The sequence below is a fragment of the Phocoena phocoena genome, chromosome 13, assembly GCF_963924675.1.
Source record: "Phocoena phocoena chromosome 13, mPhoPho1.1, whole genome shotgun sequence".
In the NCBI taxonomy this organism is placed as follows: Eukaryota; Metazoa; Chordata; class Mammalia; order Artiodactyla; family Phocoenidae; genus Phocoena; species Phocoena phocoena.
Genome location: NC_089231.1, coordinates 50,136,091 through 50,154,104, shown reverse-complemented (window position 1 = coordinate 50,154,104; position 18,014 = coordinate 50,136,091). Strand labels below are relative to the sequence as shown.

The 18,014-nt window shown below is 39.5% G+C and overlaps 1 protein-coding gene across 1 annotated transcript in view; it reads left to right on the top strand.

Annotated features, from left to right (window-relative positions):
• Positions 1-18,014, top strand: part of TTC39C (tetratricopeptide repeat domain 39C) — a 98,907-nt gene that overhangs the window by 33,497 nt on the left and 47,396 nt on the right. The window contains exons 2-4 of the mRNA XM_065889897.1: positions 13,149-13,197; positions 14,579-14,707; positions 16,971-17,085. Of these exons, the coding sequence (XP_065745969.1) occupies positions 13,149-13,197; positions 14,579-14,707; positions 16,971-17,085 (293 nt within the window). The remainder of the gene's footprint in view (positions 1-13,148; positions 13,198-14,578; positions 14,708-16,970; positions 17,086-18,014) is intronic.

Here is an 18,014-nt window from a genome sequence, read left to right as displayed (position 1 = left end):
TGAGTAGCATTCTGAAGGGCAAAGGCTAAGGAGTAGTGCCGGCCCAGAGAAGGGCTCCAGCCTGACCTGAGGGACCAGGAAGGGTGGTCTGGAGCCAGCACCTTTTTGGACCAAAGCCCAGAGGATTTACAGGATCCATTGAGGAAAGGGATGGTCAGGGAACCCTGTGTGCCAAAGCCCAAGGCAAGAGAGCATGAGAGTCCCTTCTCATTGTTTTTATCATGATTTGGAAATTTTGTAGGTTAGAGTAAAAATGGAAAAAAAAAACCGGAAACTTTAAAAAATTGTCCCTGCTTTTGTCTCAAGACAGACTTTTTATGTAGATGTTTTACTTTCTAAATATCACCATGCTACATAGTCTGTCATATTCATTAGACCAGTGAATTCTAACTCAAGTAATCATTTGGAAGTTAAAAGATGGGGGACTCGGGGCCAGACTGTTTTCCTTGGCTTTCACTTCGCTTTCTGGGTCTTTCCTCATCTCCCTCCTCACAGGCCTGGCTGTAGGGGTGCTGGGCCCACCTGGGACTCTGGGAGGGTAGCCCTCCACTCCCCAGCCTCCCGGTCCAGGCCAAGCACTCCGTGGCTTCTGTCCCTGTTCACCATTTCTCTTCTGTAGTTGTTTCCCAAATCTCCCTCCACCCCAAGTCTAAGACATACCCCTGAATCTGCCAGCTCTTCCTTTGCAGGATACCAGAGACGAGCCTAAGAAGTGAAGTCCTGTTTTTGCCACGCGATTGTAGAACCAGTCTGTATTTTAAATTACCACAGTGGCTTTGAGGGGTATCTTGCCATGTGCAGGGGATGCATTCTTAATGCAGGGATGTCCTAGAAATGCATCCATTGAAACGGTTGTGCATAGGAAGTTTCCATGTGACAGTTATCCATAGGAAGTCAGGTTCAAGGGCCCAGTTATTTTTTCAGTGGTGCGGAGAGGGGCTCATTAGTTGTATTAACCTGTAGATAACTACTACCTCAAGCTGTGGGGAGAGACAGACCACCCAGGCTCCTGCTGCTTCTGCCTCTATGTGGGGAGGAGTTCCAGAGTCTCAGCCTGCCCCCCAGAAGTCCCTACTGTAAGCTGATGGCTTCACTGCTTCCAGTGAGAGGCTTTCATGGCTTCTTGGCACTGGGCAGTGAATGACAAGGTTATTTTCTGGTAAGATGCAAGGCCACATCACAAGCAGTCCACGTAACAAAAGCAAGCAGCCACTGCAGTGGCTGTGAGTGCAAACATTGCTGAACGCACCACTCCCTGGGGACTGGTGGCCTTCCTGGCCTGGGGATACCCCCAAGCTGAGTGGGGTGCCCCTGGGGCTGGCTGGTGAAGCACTAGAGACTCTAAAATCCCTAAGAAGGATGGGTACATGATAAACACACCTCCGAACCCTGGACCTGTTCCAAACACTCATAAATCAAGTCATAAACTGAATGACTGCCACGGTCCATGTTTTTAGACACATGCTGTCCTTGAGATAATGCGTTGCCCGAGGATCACACTTTGAATTGTGTCTGAGAAGTAAGAATAGAGCCTTCCTATGAAATTCACCACTGCTATCTTCTGATCAAGGAAACAAGCACGTTTATTTTTCTTAGTGAAAGCAGAGTTTTTAATGGGCTCAAGTTGATGATCTCATTTCTGGGAATTTTTTGGAACCTGTGGAGGATGGTCCATCAGATGAAGTGTCATGAAGTGTAGACTTCATAGGAGATGGGTGGTTGGTTTATTAGACAGATGTGGATTGGGCCAGTTATGTGCTGGGTTCTGTCCTGTGAGGTCAGGATAGTGGCACTTGGCAAAGGTGGGGTGCCAACCTTGGGGAGCTTTCATTTATTCAAACAAGTAAATGAATAATGAGATAAATATCAAACAGTAAGCACGCTGCAGAGACTTAAAATGTAGAGATGCGATAGAGAGTGGTTAAAGGCTTATTAATATATTCTTTTAAGAAACACAAGGGAAGGTGGAAGTCAAAGTTGGCAAGTAGCCCTTGTTAGATTTCATCAGATCCGATATTCGAGGAAGCCTCGTTCATCCATGAAAAGTATGGTGACAAAGGATGACTTTGAATAAAATCGACGGTCTACCCACTTTCTGTCACCATTTATTACTGCAATGTTTCTAGCAGCCAAACTGGACTGTGTAGGCTCCACGAAGAGCTATGAGTGTTTCTCTTTGTATCTCCAGTGCATAGCACGGTGCCTGCTGTATACTTTATCATCAGCGTATATAATTTGTACAGATGAATGAAACAACTTTTTAGAGTTTTTCCTATAATACCATGTATAAAAGAGGTCACTTTTCATTTACTTTCTTTTAAACTGCAGAACGTTATCTGGTTATGACTTGGGTATATGATTTTCAAATTAAAGATCTGTTTGTTTGTTTTTTAAAAAGAAAAGTCTAGTTTTCTCCTGGATAACTTTGTTGATGGAAACAAAGAGCAGCCTGGAAAACCCCCCATTATTTCTCTGATAGTAAATTGTATTGCTTTTGTTGGGCCTGATTTCTTAATCGCTGTCCTAACCATTTGACTTGGATAAACTCGACACTTCAGTCCTTCCCTGTGTAGGCTCAGAGGTGGCTGTGGGCTATGGGAAGCTGCTTTAAAATTGGAAATTTATCATGGAGAAGTAGAAGATGTGGATCAGTGGGATGCATGGACCTGGGTACCTAACTCTTAAATCTGTTTGGGAGGATGATACTTGGTGAATGCTGAGTGAATAGGTCCACTGGGATTCCTATGGAAGTGATTATTTCTAGAAAAAACATACTGAATTTTATGTTCCAATTTGTAACAAGCCCAAAGGGAACATTCCACTGATGCTCTCCAATCATATATGTGACCTAGGGATGCTGTATATAATACGTAAAAGAAGCATTTGTAGTACTTTTTAACTAAGAAGCTTTCCGAATAATTAGATTTTCCTTTTGAAAAATATTCTTAACTATTATAAATTATGTCAAGAAAAATCACTTCACATTTTATTTTCCTCGGCTACCCTCTGAGGGAGTAGGGAACTTTTCTTTCTACACTTATGGTCTGGAGTTTTCCTTCATCGCTTCTGAGGACGCTTATCCTTTTCTGCACACGGCAGATGCCCTCTTTAACCATGTTTGTTGAATGCATGGTGCAAGAATGAGGTGCTGAGAACGTTGCTGTTCTTCCTTGCTTTCACGGTGTGAGGAGAGAGAAAACTTTCCGTCTCTTTAGTCAGTGAGCGAGAAGAATTTTATGCTCTTCGGCTCAGGGAGGCCAGACCTCCTAGTCTGTATTATCGCTGCAACATCTTCAGATGAGGGTTGAAGCCTCCACGTAGCTCACCGGGAGAGTTCCCCATTTCTGAGTAGTGTTTAAAAAAAGAAAAAAAGTTAGATCAATATATTTGGAAAACAAGTCATCGCAGAAGAATCACGTTCATCTTCCCTGTTGATAGCACAGTGTACTCCAAGTTAGAGAACTTGAAACACGGGACAGTGAAAATTGAGCCAATCGTTCAGGACCCACAAGTACAAATCAAGTGAGGTCTGCATTCAGGTGGTTGGCATCCCCTGAAATTTAAACATTTCAAGCCTTAATCTAGGTAATAGTGACTTCATGTTTTAGATTTTAGCTTCGGTTTTATTATAAACTCCTTACTATAGAGCTTTTTATTTATTATTTTTCTTAGCAGTGTAGGGAGGAGTTAGCTAGGTAGAGGGAAGATTTCACTATTAAAAATGAAAACACAATTTTGAATAAGATAATTTGTTCAAATAGCAAGAAAATGTGTTCTTTTTGATGTCCTACTGGCTTCCTCTCTTATTTTGAAAGGGATGCATTTAAAATCTTATTTACAAGGCTTATATAGGTAATATAAAAAGCAATGCCCAAATCATTTGCATTTGTTTTTGGAAAATCAGACTGTTTGGGGAGTAACCTCATATATTAAGTGTCTTTCTTTCCTTCTTTTGGGGCATTTCTCTATCAGCCTTTTGTTAATGGTGCTCTGAGCCACAGCGGGGCACAGCTAGTCGCTAAGTGAATAACTCACTGCCACGTAAGCAGGCTTTGACTGTTTTGCTATGGAGTCACCCCATTATTCTGTTTGATTGCCTGGATGATATATTCTGTTGAGAAATTGTGTCAAAGCAACAACTGAATCACAGGGAGTATTTAGAACAAGTAAATTGACTTAAATGATGCACTTTTCTCTCTAAAAGATGTCTGAGTGTGGAGAGAATGTCTATGGTGACGTTATTGAGGCAGAGGTGATGATCAGTAGTGTAGCTTCAGTCGTGACTGTTTATTCCGCCGTGTACACACGTTTATCATTGACAAAATCACCTTTAATCTTATTGCCCCTCACAACAAATATTCATTTTTTTATTGTCTATACATATTGGAACAGAGTGTACATAGAGCTTTTGTTTTCATATTAAATTCTGTCAGGGATTTTTCTAGGTTATAATATTCCATCTGTTTTTTTTTTTCTTTTTTTTTTTTTTTTTGCGGTACGCGGGCATCTCACTGTTGTGGCCTCTCCCGTTGCGGAGCACAGGCTCAGCGGCCGTGGCTCACGGGCCCAGCCGCTGCGGCATGTGGGATCCTCCCGGACCAGGGCACGAACCCGTGACCCCTGCATTGGCAGGCGGACTCTCAACCACTGCGTCACCAGGGAAGCCCTCCATCTGGTTTTTTTAATGAGTCATTTTTTTCTATTGTAGACTGCTTTCCATTTTCAAAAAATTTTCAATTGTAAAATATACGTAACAAAGTTTACTATCTTAACCATTGTTAGGAGTACAGTTGAGTGTGTAGTACATTCACAGTTGGTGTGCATTCCATAACTCTTTTCAGCTTGCAAAACTGAAACTTTATATCCCTTAAACAACAACAGCTCATTCTCTCCTCCCCTGCAGGCCCTGGCAGCCACGCTACTTCCTATCTCTAAATTCGATTGCTCTAGGTACCTCATGTGGAATCATACAATACTTTTCTTTTTGTAACTGGCTTATTTCGCTTAGCATAATGTCCTTCCTCAAGGTTCACTCATGTTGCAGCATGTGTCAGAATTTCCTTCCTTTTTAAGGCCGAATAATATTTCATTGTATATATACACCACGTTTTGTTTATCCGTTTATCCATCGATGGACACTCGGGTTGCTTCCACCTTTTGGTTATTATGAATAATGCTGCTAGAATATGGGTGTACAAAAATCTGTTTGAGTTCCTGGTTTCAGTTCTTTTGGGTATATACCCATAAGTGGAATTACTGGGTCATATGGTAATTCTATTTCTGATTTTTTTGTGGAGCCATTTCCATAGTGGCTACATCATTTTACATTCCCACCAACAGTGCACAGTGATTCTGATTTCTCCATATCCTTGCCAACACTTGTGTATTTTCTGCTATTTTGATAGTATCCATTCTAATGGGTGTGATGTGGCATCTCGTGGCTTTGATTGGCATTTCCCTAATGATTAGTGCTGTTAAGCATCTTTTCATGTGCTTACTGGCTCTTGTGTATCATCTTTGGAGAAATATCTGTTCCTGTCCTTTACCCACTTTTTAATCAGGTTGTTTGATTTTTTTGTTGACTTGCAGGAGTTCTTTATATAATCTGGACATTAACTCTTTTTTCAGGTGTGATTTGCAAATATTTTCTGCCATTCCATAGGTTGCCTTTTCACTTTGTTGATTATGTCTCTTGCACAGAAATGTTTTATTTTAAACATTTAGGTAGTCCAACTTACCTATTTTTACTTTTGTTGCCTGTGCTTTGGTGTCATAGCAAAGAAATCATTGCCAAATCCAATGTCATGAAGCTTTTCCTCTATGAAGACAGTTGTTTTTTAAACCCAGGTTTTCCTTATTCTGGATAATGGTGCAATGAATGGCTTCATGGACTTAGCTTTTTTCTTCTGTTGACATTATTTTACTTTACTTTTAGAAAGAAAAGTGAAATACTGAATCAGTTTAGTCTCCTTAAAGCCCATTTTTGGAAATATTAGGCAGAGCAGAGGATATCACTTGTCCTGTTAGCAAAAGTTGTTTCTGAAGGAATGGTGTGAGGCTTCTGGAGAAGCATTTAATGATGCCTTGATCGGTGATTGTACGAAGTTGACCCCCGTGATCCTCTGGGACCGTGATTATTAAAACAGCATGGGTCACAGGAAAGGCACAGGCCTTTTAAGAGCAGTCAGGGTAGGGGGTGTGGATTTAGGTGACTGTTTCTTCAGTCCTCAGCTTTGAGATCTCAGGGCTGCAGTGAGATGAGGTGACTACCATGGACTGATTAGGGTCACATGGCCCTGGATTTCCTTGGTAATATACAAAGTCCAGCCTCCCCACACATTTGAAGGGGAGAAAAGTCAACATTATATGAATATAGAACATTTTCAGAAAAATGGAAAATGCCACTATGTTTGGGGGATAAAATTACATTTGAAGAAACATTTGGTTAGGGACTGTCTTCTTGTAATTATGCCCATTTATTTAATGGAAAAATATTCCTTTGAGAATCAGATGTGTACATTTCCTCCCACAGTATTTTAAGAAACAAAATCTTCATCAGTCCAATTTTTAATCTGCTGGAGAAGCTTTGTTTTTTAAAATTTCCATGGCGATGTTCATAAATTTAGAAAAAGACCATCCATTGCTTCTTTGTATTTTCAAATTTTCCTACCTTTGGGAGAGTTTTCATACAGAGAGAAAATTTTAAGCCATTTCATTACTGGTGTTTCATTTTCAAAAAGCAGACTATGGCAGTGACCATTAGAGTCCTTCTCATCAAAGGATTTCAAAACACATCATCTTTGGGGAGCATTTTTTTTTTTTTTTGCGGCACGTGGGCCTCTCACTGTTGTGGCCTCTCCCGTTGAGGAGCACAGGCTCCGGACACGCAGGCTCAGCGGCCATGGCTCACGGGCCCAGCCACTCCGTGGCATGTGGGATCTTCCTGGACCGGGGCATGAACCTGTGTCCCCTGCATCAGCAGGTGGACTCTCAACCACTGCGCCACCAGGGAAGCCCTCAAATTATTTTTGAAACAAATCTCAGTCATCATTTTATTTGTAAATGCTATCATATACACCTCTAAAAAAAATAGTCCTTAAAATGTAGTATAATACCACTTCTGTACCTAAAAAATTAATATTAATTCATTAATATAATCAAATACCCATCAGTGATCATTTATCTGATTTAATTTTTCTTTTTAATTTTTTCTTTTTCATAAGGAAAAACTTTCTGTATAAGACTGTATACATATGTAAATATCACAGTGTAACTACTTACAACCAGATAAAGGATATTTCCAACATTCCAGCATCCTTCCTTGGGCTCCCAGTATCCCCCCAATGGTACCAGTGTTCTGAACTCTGTCATCATTAGTGATCAGAATAGTGGTTTTGAGCTTCATATAAATGGAATCATTCAGTATAACTCTTTTGTGTCTGGCCTCCTTCACTCAGCGTTACGTCTGTGAGATTAATTCATGTTTTTGCATTTAGCAGTAGTTCTTTTTCATAGCTATGAACTATTTCACTGAGTGAATATGCTGCAATTATTTGATCTGTTCTACTGTTGATGGACATTGGAATTGTTTCCAGTTTGAGGCTACTAAGGATAAGACGATTAAAAACCATGCGTGTCTTTTAGGGGCATAATAATTCAATTCTGTCGTACATATTTACTTAGGAGTGAAGTTACTAAATTGTCGCTTGGCATGTGCTCAGTAGATCGGGCACGTGGATGAGTTTTAGTGGAGCAGGCGCACAGCTTTAGTAGATTGTGCTAAGCAGTGTTTGGGACTCAGTTACTCCACAGCCTCGTTACCACTTGGTATTATCAATCCTTGTAACTGTGGCCAGTCTGATAAGCATATAGTGGTGCCTCATTTTGGTTTTAGTTTGTATTTCCCTGATAATGAGTGCTTTTCAGCACTTCTTAATATGCTTATTAAGTTTTGGATGTCCTCTCTTGTGAAGTGCCTATTAAGACTTTTGCCCCCTTTTTTTTTTTTTAACTGGGTTGCCAGTCATTTTGTACCGATTCATAGGTGTTCTTTATGTATTCTCAAGATGAGCTCTTTGTTTGATATGTATATTTGCCTTTTTCAGTCTCTTATGAGTGACCAGGAATGCTTAATTTTAATTAAGTTTTGATATTGGGTAATGTAGGCCTCCAGCTTTGTTGGTCTTCTTTAAATTTGATTTGGCCATTCTAAGTATTTTGCTTTTCCATGTAGATTTTAGAATCAACCTGTCAACACACACACACACACACACACACACACACACACACACACACACACACACACACACACACACACACACACACACACCCCGGGATTTTGCTTGAGATTGCATTGGAGAGATGCATGGGAGAAGATAATATCTCAGCAGTAATGAGTCTTCCAATCCATAAGAATTGTATATCTCGTTATTTAGGTTACTGGTTCACAACCAGGGTTGATTTTGCCCCGGTAGGACATTTGGCAGTGTCTAGAGACATTTTGGTTGTCACACCTTGGGGGGTGGGGTGGGCGGAGGCAGGGGCTTGTGCTCCTGTCGTCATGTAGGTAGAGGACAGAGATGCTACTCAACATCCTACAGTGCACAGTGCAGCCCACCCCCACACCCAACAAAATTATCTGGCCCCAAATATGAAGAATGCCACTGTTGCAAAATGCTGATTTAGAGTTTTCATTTTCCTTAGTAATGTCTTGAGTTTTCAGTGAAGAAGTGTTGCACATTTTTGTTAGTTACCCTTAGCTATTAATATTTTCATGCTATTGTGAAAGATAATTTTTAAAGTTTCGCTTTCTAATTGTTGCTAGTGTATGTGTCTATATGTGTTTATGTATATGTCTGTGGTTACATGTAGGATATTTGTTGTTTTATGTCTCTTATGTCCCAGTTGTTTTATATATATTTTACAAGCTCCCTTTCAGTCTCTTTTGACTCTTATATTTTTTTTATTGTTATTGAAGAAACTAGCATCTTTGTCCTGTAGAATCTCCCACAGCTTGGATTTTGCTGATGGTGTCAGTTTAATATTGTCCCCTGTCTTTATGATCACTGTCCGTATCCATTAATTGATTAGGAGCAGCTACAAAACAAGATACTCTGATTCTGTCATTTGCTTTTCATTTATTAGCCCAGGACATTTTTTAAAGAGATCCACCCCACATCGGATTGGTTACTCTGAGAAAAGGTGTGGTAAATGCTATTCTTTCTCGTTTTTTAACAGTTTTCAAAATAATGAATTGGTTCTCTAGGATCCTCCATAGGCAACCAGTGAGTTGTTGAGTTGTTTTTTAACTAAAAAGTATCATTATGAATTTACAGTTTTAAATTATTTGATATTTCAATCCATTGCTGTTTTTACCTCATTGGTGATCAAATTGTTACATCTTTGGCTTGAACCTCTTCAAGAGCCTAATGTAGTTTTTAAACTTCCTTGCTTTGTTATAACACAGTGCTCAAGGCTGTTGAACATTTCTTGCCCCTGAGCTTGAATTAGCCATCTCTTTGTGGATCTTTTACTTAATGTATTTAGAGAGGGTGCCGGACCATGCTGAATACTACTGGGTGGTCATTGTTTCTAGGCTTTGAATTAACTTTATCCTTTTTCCTGTGCACAAAATCCTTGGTTTCAAAAAACACCAACGTGGGCTTCCCTGGTTGCGCAGTGGTTGAGAGTCCGCCTGCCGATGCAGGGGACACGGGTTCGTGCCCCGGTCCGGGAGGATCCCACATGCCGCGGAGCGGCTGGGCCCGTGAGCCATGGCCGCTGAGCCTGCGCGTCCGGAGCCTGTGCTCCGCAACGGGAGGGGCCACAGCGGTGGGAGGCCCGCGTACCGCAAAAAAAACAAAAACAAAACAAAACCCACCAACGTAATTAGGCATTGTTTTATCACAAACTACATACCCAACAGCTGTAGAATAATGGTACCAACTTGACTGGTAAAAATATGATTACTGAAAACAAAAATTTGTTTTGCAATCTTGTGGGGTCTTTTTAAGGGTATTTCATAATAGGGATGTGCTGTCAGATTACTGTATTTTAAAGTCGTTTGGAATACTTCTACTCTGTGTGGTTATTTTACCAATTGGGTTGGCATTTAGGTACATGTAATTCACTTTACATTTGAATGTTTAGGGATCGCATTATTAAAATTTGATATTATGACATACAGTATTTACATGGTTCCAAAGTCAGATCTACAAAACAAGAGGTATATACAAAGAAGGTTCGTTTCTATCCTTGTTTCTTCTTCCCTGTCCCTCCCTCACTTTGTAGGTATCCATTAAAAAACATGTTTATGGGTTAACTTACCATTATTTTTTTCGATATCGCATGTATGTATATGAATTTAGATCCTCCCTTCTTTTAAATAAGTGAGGTTTTCACGATGTGGTCTATTTCACTTGCCCCCCATCCCCTTTATGTAACTTCTGGTATTTAGAAAGGTTTGTCTTTTGGTTCTAATGCTTACCTTTATACTCAACCTTTACCTGATACCTCGCTCCCCGCCTCCACCCTTGTGCTGGTCATTGGTTCCCAGTGTGAGCCTCTTCCTTCTCCGCCCCCTGCATCGGTGTTGAAGTAATGATCCCCCCAGCATCAGTGTTGATTGAAGTAATGATCCTTGTACTCTTTGGAAACATTCCCAAATCTCCAAATTGAATACGTTTTATGTGGAAACACATGTGTGGGCTGCAATTGATTTAGAGGAGGTGAGTTAATGTAGGATCATCTGGGTCATGTTGAGTTAAAAAAATAAAATCAGGTGAAGGAAACAAGTGAACCTTGTTAGATGAAGCTCTTACAGCACCAGGTAACATGCAGCATGAGGATTCCTGCTTCCCTGTCAGTTCATTATCGAGTGGCTAATGCACCCAGGTGCCCTGGGGTTTATGGAGACAGTACCTCAAGGAGGGAAAAATGTTTCTCTTGGGCTGATTTGTCACTTAAATGAGAAGATAGTATGTGAAGTACTAAGGGCTAGGCGAGTGCATCATGAATCATTAATAGCCTGGGCTCTCAGAAACCTAATTTTAGTCCAGAACAAGAAGCAAATGTAGCAACACTAGGCCCTCGATTCAGCATCTTTTCATTTCTCAGATGGCTAATGGCTAAGGTGTAAGCGCGGAGCGGGCAAAGACGGGGAAGCTGGGCTGATCAGCTCTTGATTGAAACGTTCCTGAAAGGCGGAGCTCTTTCATTCCTTCACTGACTCATGTTTGTTGGATGCCTGCTGTGTGTAAGGAATAATGGTGAGGGAGAAGAGGCAGAAAAGAGCATTCTAGAGGGGACCTTCATACACAGCCCAGGTTATAATGTAGCGGGTAGAAGCCTGTAATGGCATGTCCGGGGAGAGCCCTGGAGTGGAGAACTGACGTCTGATCAGGTGCAGAGTTGGGAGGATGGAGCCTGGGCCGCGTGCTTGCGGAGGTGCTGTTGGAGCTGGTTCACGGGTGTGAGTGCTGGTGTGGGATTCTTGACCCGTCACGATACCTTCCTAATTCTTGGAGGTTTAATATGCAGTGGGGGTAAACAAGCTCTTCTTCACTGTAGAGTTTGAGTAGGTCCCAAGCAGATGGAAAAAAATTGTAGCAGAGGGTTAACATTCCAAATCATTTGAGTTCCTGATCCCTGCCCCTGCCCCCAACATAACCCCCACCATCCAAGAGGAAAAAACGGATGTGCATTCCACTTGACCCTGCAGTGCTACCTCTAGCAGTTTATCCCAAAAATACATTTGGACTCCTTGCAAATTACATGTACAAAGATGTTCATCTGAGCGTGCGGTATATGTGTGTACGTACGTATGCATATATCCATCTAAATGTACACTCCCTTCTTCCCATACACACCTCCACCAAATACACACATGGTCACCTTGGACTTAAACTAAATTTCCGGTAGGGGATTGACTAAATACATTGTTCTTGGCTTTTTTAAAATAATGACCATATATTATTTACATAATAACAAAAGCAGTACGATTATTTTTAAGAAGGCAGTTACAACTTGCTTTCCCTTTTAGTGCCATCTACAGAGACTTGGATTTTTGTACTGGTTGTGAATTTGAAGCAGAATGTTTATATTTTTATATTCTTTGAATTAGTATTACTTTGACTTGGCTTCATATTTTTGGTTTACATATAAAATTGGATAATGATTGTATATTACAGCAGGGTGATGACTGACTCCACGGAGGTATTCTTAAAGTTCTTTGGATGGGATAAGTGAGTTTGCCAGGTCTGACTTAGTGGTAAAACTCTTTGATCTACTCTGAAAATAATACTTAATTTATGTGTGGAAAGTTTTGAACATGTTTTGCATTAAAAAAATGAATATTAATATCATGATGTCACTTGTATGTGGAATCTAAAAAACGGTACAAATGAACTTATTTGCAAAAGAGAAATAGACTCAGAGACATATAAAACAAATTTATGGCTACAAATGGGGAAGGGGGGGGATAAATCAGGAATTTGGGATTAACAGATACATACTACTACATATAAAATAGATAACAAGGACTTGTATAGCACAGGGAACTATATTCAATATCTTGTAATAACCTATACTGGAAAACAATCTGAAAAAGAATATACATAGAAGTGAATCACTTTGCTGTACACCTGAAACATTGTAAATCAACTATACTTCAATTTTTAAAATTTATAAAAATTAAACAAAAAATGAATATTGGACTTCCCTGGCGGTCCAGTGGTTAAGACTCTGCACTTCCACTGCCCGGGCTGTGGGTTCAATCCCTGGTCGGGGAACTAAGATCCCACATGTGGCGTGCACAAAAAAAATAAATAAAAATTAAAAAAAAAAGAATATTAATCATCTTCCTTTAGCCACGTGTTTTCAGACGTTGGACTGGTTTACTAAAGCAATTTCAATTATAATGTGACTTCCTTGTTCTCTTTGCTTTGAAGAATCAGGTGCGGGGGGAGATTCTATCCTGGTGGACAGACCTGTGAACTTCTTGCCTCTTTTACTTTTTCTTAGGGTAATTTAATTTGGCTTGAAGACCTTAACAACTTCTGTCCAATTATTGGGAATATATAGTGATCCTGATATGTCAAATGCTTTTAAAATAAAATTTCACAATAAAAATTATTTTGTTTTCTTAACAGAAATCGTAGCCCATTAATGAGTTTTGGAGCCAGCTTTGTCAGTTTTTTGGTAAGTGTATGTGGGAAGAGGTTTTGGTGGGAGGGAAACAAATACATAATGTATGTCTTTTAGTGGTTACCTGCTGTAGAGATACACTATTGTAGAAGACCTTTTAGAGTTTAAAACTGGAATAAAATTTTTGCCTATTAACCAACACTTATGAGATACCCTTCCCTAATTTTAAAGATTAAATGCCTATATCTTCTAGAGCATTATATTTTTTCCAACCAAAATCCTTTTTAAAATAAAAATATAATTGAAAGACCTTTCCAAAAATTAAAAATGCATTAGAGTTGAAAAGAAAAAAAAAGTCAGACTTTGGATAATAAAGGTTTGCTTTAAAATTATTGAATAAATGTGGATCAGAAGACAGGTTAAATTAGCAGATTTAAAGTTTATCAGTTACTTTTGCATTTTTGAATATTAATATTTAGGAATTGAGAGAACAGGTTGCAGTTAGGTTTTAAAATAAATTGGGCAATGTAGAAAATTGGATGCCTTTAATTAGGTCCTTCCAAGAACCTGGTGTCCTGTCTCTGCCCTTGTAGCCTGTTCATCTCAGAAACCTCAGTTCTTCTGGGAGAAAGTAGCAGGTTTTCAGCAAAGGAGGGATGATTTTTTTTAAAAACATCTTTATTGGAGTATAATTGCTTTATAATGGTGTGTTAGTTTCTGCTGTATAACGAAGTGAATCAGCTATACGTATACATATATCCCCATATCCCCTCCCTCTTGTGCCTCCCTCCCACCCTCCCTATCCCACCCCTCTTGGTGGTCACAAAGCAAGGGATCATTTCTACCAGTCAAATGTGACCTGAAAAAATCTACCAGGATCAGGTGCTTGGAAACAAGCTGTCAGTGGAATTTTTCACTGGGGACAATAAAAAATGAGTTCTTTAAAAGTGAGCCCGTTGGAGTTGCTGTCCCTGAAAAGATTGATAATTGATAATTTTCAAAGTAGTACCTACTAGCTGATGTTTCATTAGCGTTTTGTGCTGTCCTTGATGAACCCAGGGATCCGTGCGTGGGTAGAAAGTGCTTTCAGTGAGGCTGTGTTCTAAAAACTGAATTAAGTGGACCAGTCAGAAATCGTATAATTTTTTCGTTACTGTGTTTAATAACAAAAAAAAATGTAGAACAGTAATTGCAAGGACATTTGTTACCATACATTTTTTCATGCTGGTGTAATAGAGGTATGTTCTTATTTCATATTGAGATGATAGTTTGTTTTTTTTTTAATGCATAGGGTATGCTGTAACATTCTGATTCTTTTACTGTCAATAAATCATTTAGATGGTTTTCCCCCCTAGTTTGGAGTTGTGTTGTAATAAATTGGCCTAAATTTTCAGACACTTACTGATTCATTCTTTCCTTATTTCTTTCTTGGAAGAATGCCATGATGACATTTGAGGAAGAAAAAATGCAGTTGGCATGTGATGACTTAAAAACCACAGAAAAGCTGTGTGAAAGTGAAGAGGTTGGAGTAATTGAAACTATCAAGAATAAAATTAAGAAGAATGTAAGTACTATGTCTTTAAGTTATGAACTATGTGCTGCTTGCTTAGAACATTGTTTATTTACTTGGTTTTGGTGTTTAGAACATGGCTAAAGCACTAAATGTTTCTTACAGCTTTTGATTATGTAAAGCGTGTTTCTTAAAGCAATAGAACCCCCTTTAATCATTAGAGCTTTTCAGTGCATACTCTTTCGGTATCTTAAAATTATCTTCTTCCACAGTGCACCATGCTGCAAGGGCTTTTGTAGGTTTTCATATATGTATTTCAGATACGTTGCATTGGCATAATTCAGGAATTTAGCTGTTACCTCCTTTTAAAGCCCAGGGCTTCCCAGCCTTTGGTTATAAATAAAGTCACAATGATATCATAATCCACTTTTCCTGATTTTTCTTCACCTTTCAGTGCAAAAGTTCTAGACTTTGAGAGGCATCCTCCTACCTCTGATGTTTCTGGAGCACCCAGGGGAGTCACATGTGTCACTTGTTTAGTTGACAAACCAGTCTGTCGGTTACAGTCAGGAAAAGCCACCTGTCATTTTTGCTCCTTTATGTCACTCCAGGTGGCTTCACCTCTGCTCTTGCTTATGGTGTCAGCCATGAGGAAGCCACTGATGGGCCCAGAGTACTGTCTCCTGACACTCCAGAAGAGCCACAGTTCTCCTTGATTTCTCGTTTCTCCAAACTGTACATCAGTCAGTGACCAAGTCCCGTTGATTCTTTGTTAAATACGTCCTGAATTCATCTACTTTCCCTGCCAATGCACTGGGCCAGCCACTATCTCCACTTGCCTAAGACAAACCCTCACTGGCGTTTCTGCCTCCAGGCTCACTGTTCTGTAATTCTTCTCCAAAATACAGTCACTAAGATGTGAATTATACATCGCTGATTTCATTTTCAGTGTCCCCGCCCCCTACCACTGCCATTGCACTAAAATCCAAACTCCTTAATGTAGCTGACTTGTCACTGACTTCTCCTCTGCCTGGAACATTCGTCTGCCTCTTGACCTGGTTCATATCCATTCTTTAGTTCTTCCTAGATGTCATTTTCTCCAGAGACTCTTGTCTGAGCCCCCAAGCCTATTAGTGTGTCTCCTACAGGTTCCCATAGTTCCTTGTGCTTCATCCTTCAGAGCATTTACTGCATTACATGGGTGTCAGCGTTCCCTCATTAGACTGTAAGCTAATTTACATGTCTGTGCTCAGTATCTAGTACCAGGCCCAGCACACACGTTAATAATCAACATTTGTAATGGGTCCTTGCAATTTAAAAAGCATTTTCACATACAGTATCTCATTAGCCCTTCCAACAGCCTTGCAGAGTAGATGTTCTTACAAGCAGAGAAAACAGAAGCATCAATAGATTGACATTTGCTTAAGCAAACAGGGTAGTGGGTGCTGGAACTAGATCAGGAACAACAGTGACCATGGTGAATTCTGCTAATCTAGAAAAAAGAGAAGCCAGCCATTTTGTCATGTATACTATGTATACTTTTGTCATATTTGGAAAAATCCTGTCATTTCTTATATCACTGTGAAAGCATATGAAAACTAACCTATTTTGTTCAAGTTTAGGAATGCACTGTTACATTTCAGAGCGAATTTTCTTCGTTTAGCATTCTTTACGATGAAAACCAAAATCTTATTAAAAAGTGGGGTTTTACTTTTTCATATTTTATAGAGGTAGTCAACTTTAGAGATTATGACTTAAATTTCAAGTTCAATTTGTGACTCATTCAAAGATAATTTTTAATTCCAGGGTGTTTTCTCCTTAACTAACATGTAATCAGTTTCCAACCCTCACATCTCGGTTGTGTGCACCAAAGGAATGAACCCTAATACTATAGGTCCTTCCTGAAGGCAGATGGCTGCAAAGTGGCTTTTCGGGTTGTTTACCTGGGGCAACGTTTTGTACCTTCAGTGATTTTTTATTTTGGATAAGTAAGAACTTATGTTGTTTTCAAAAAGGTAAAACTCTGAAGTTGTGTGTGGGCTTTCATGTTTCCCATGAACTCAGTGTCTGTAATTTAGAGTATTTGTCTTTGAGTTACAAGCCTCTTCATCAATGTATTGTTAACAAAATAAAGCTGGACTTAATGGGGGAGGATAGAACTACCAGGCTCAGAGTGTAAATTTGGTCTTGGATTTCAGCAACTGCTGTTTCACACTCCCTGCGTGAAATTGTGTTGCACAATAAAGTAATAGTTGTTTGGAAGGAATATTGTTCTTGAGTGTGATTTATTGGTGTGTACTTTCTTCCCGCCAAACAGGTTGATGTCCGAAAATCCACCCCCTCTATGGTTGACCGGCTTCAGAGGCAGATAATCATAGCTGACTGTCAAGTTTACTTGGCTGTGCTCTCGTTTGTAAAGCAAGAATTGTCAGGTATGCTGAAGCATTGTTTTTAATGGCTTTTGCTATCCAGTGGACACAATTGGTAATACCTTTTATTAATTAATTTATTTATTGAGAACACCTCGTATTTCAGTCTTTGAAAACATGTGGCATCTCTTTGGGACGTGATCCTGATTTATTACTTGAGAAATTGAAACCACAAGTGCTTAATGTGTGTTTAGTAGAGAAGTTTTAGTTCCAAAATCTGTTTCGTCCTCTTGTATCCAGATAGTCTGTCATACTTAGAGATATTACCAGTGCCTTAGATTGATGTTTTTTTTTTCCTTGTGGGAATCAAGTTGTGATAATAACCCTTTAAAGTGAAATATAACCAATTTAAGTTACTCAGAAAATTGTTATTGAAGGCCTGAGTGCGTACTAAAGACTTGCTAAGGTACTTGAATGACTTACGTTTTCACAACCCTTAATGAGGAATATAAACTGATTTCTTACTTAGTTTGCCCAAGACAGATGTTTTCCAGGATTTTGTAGCTTTAATATCTTGAGTAGCATAGACTGGAATTGAGGCTCTCAGAGCTCGCTGTAAGATTCACTTTGACACTAATTCTTCCTTTTATGTGGTTTTATGTCTCTGATGCTGATGGCAGAAACCTGCCTCTTTGGTAGATAGGATTTACTTGAAAGAGTGAAAATTCAAAAAGGAAATTGACTAAAATTCACACTGAGAAAAGCATTTTCTTCCAAACCTGAGATGAAAAAGGGTATGTTTCTGCTAAGTCGTAACATACACTTTTCTTTCTGGATTACCGGCAGCCAATTTTCCTGTCCCTTTTTTTTTCTTTCTTGTCTCTCTCTGTCTCCATCTCATACTTGAGGTTTCTTTGTTTCTTCTCTTTGGCTCAAGTCAGAAGTAGAATTAACTTTTATTGTGACCTCCAAAATGTGGGCTTCCTAGTAAT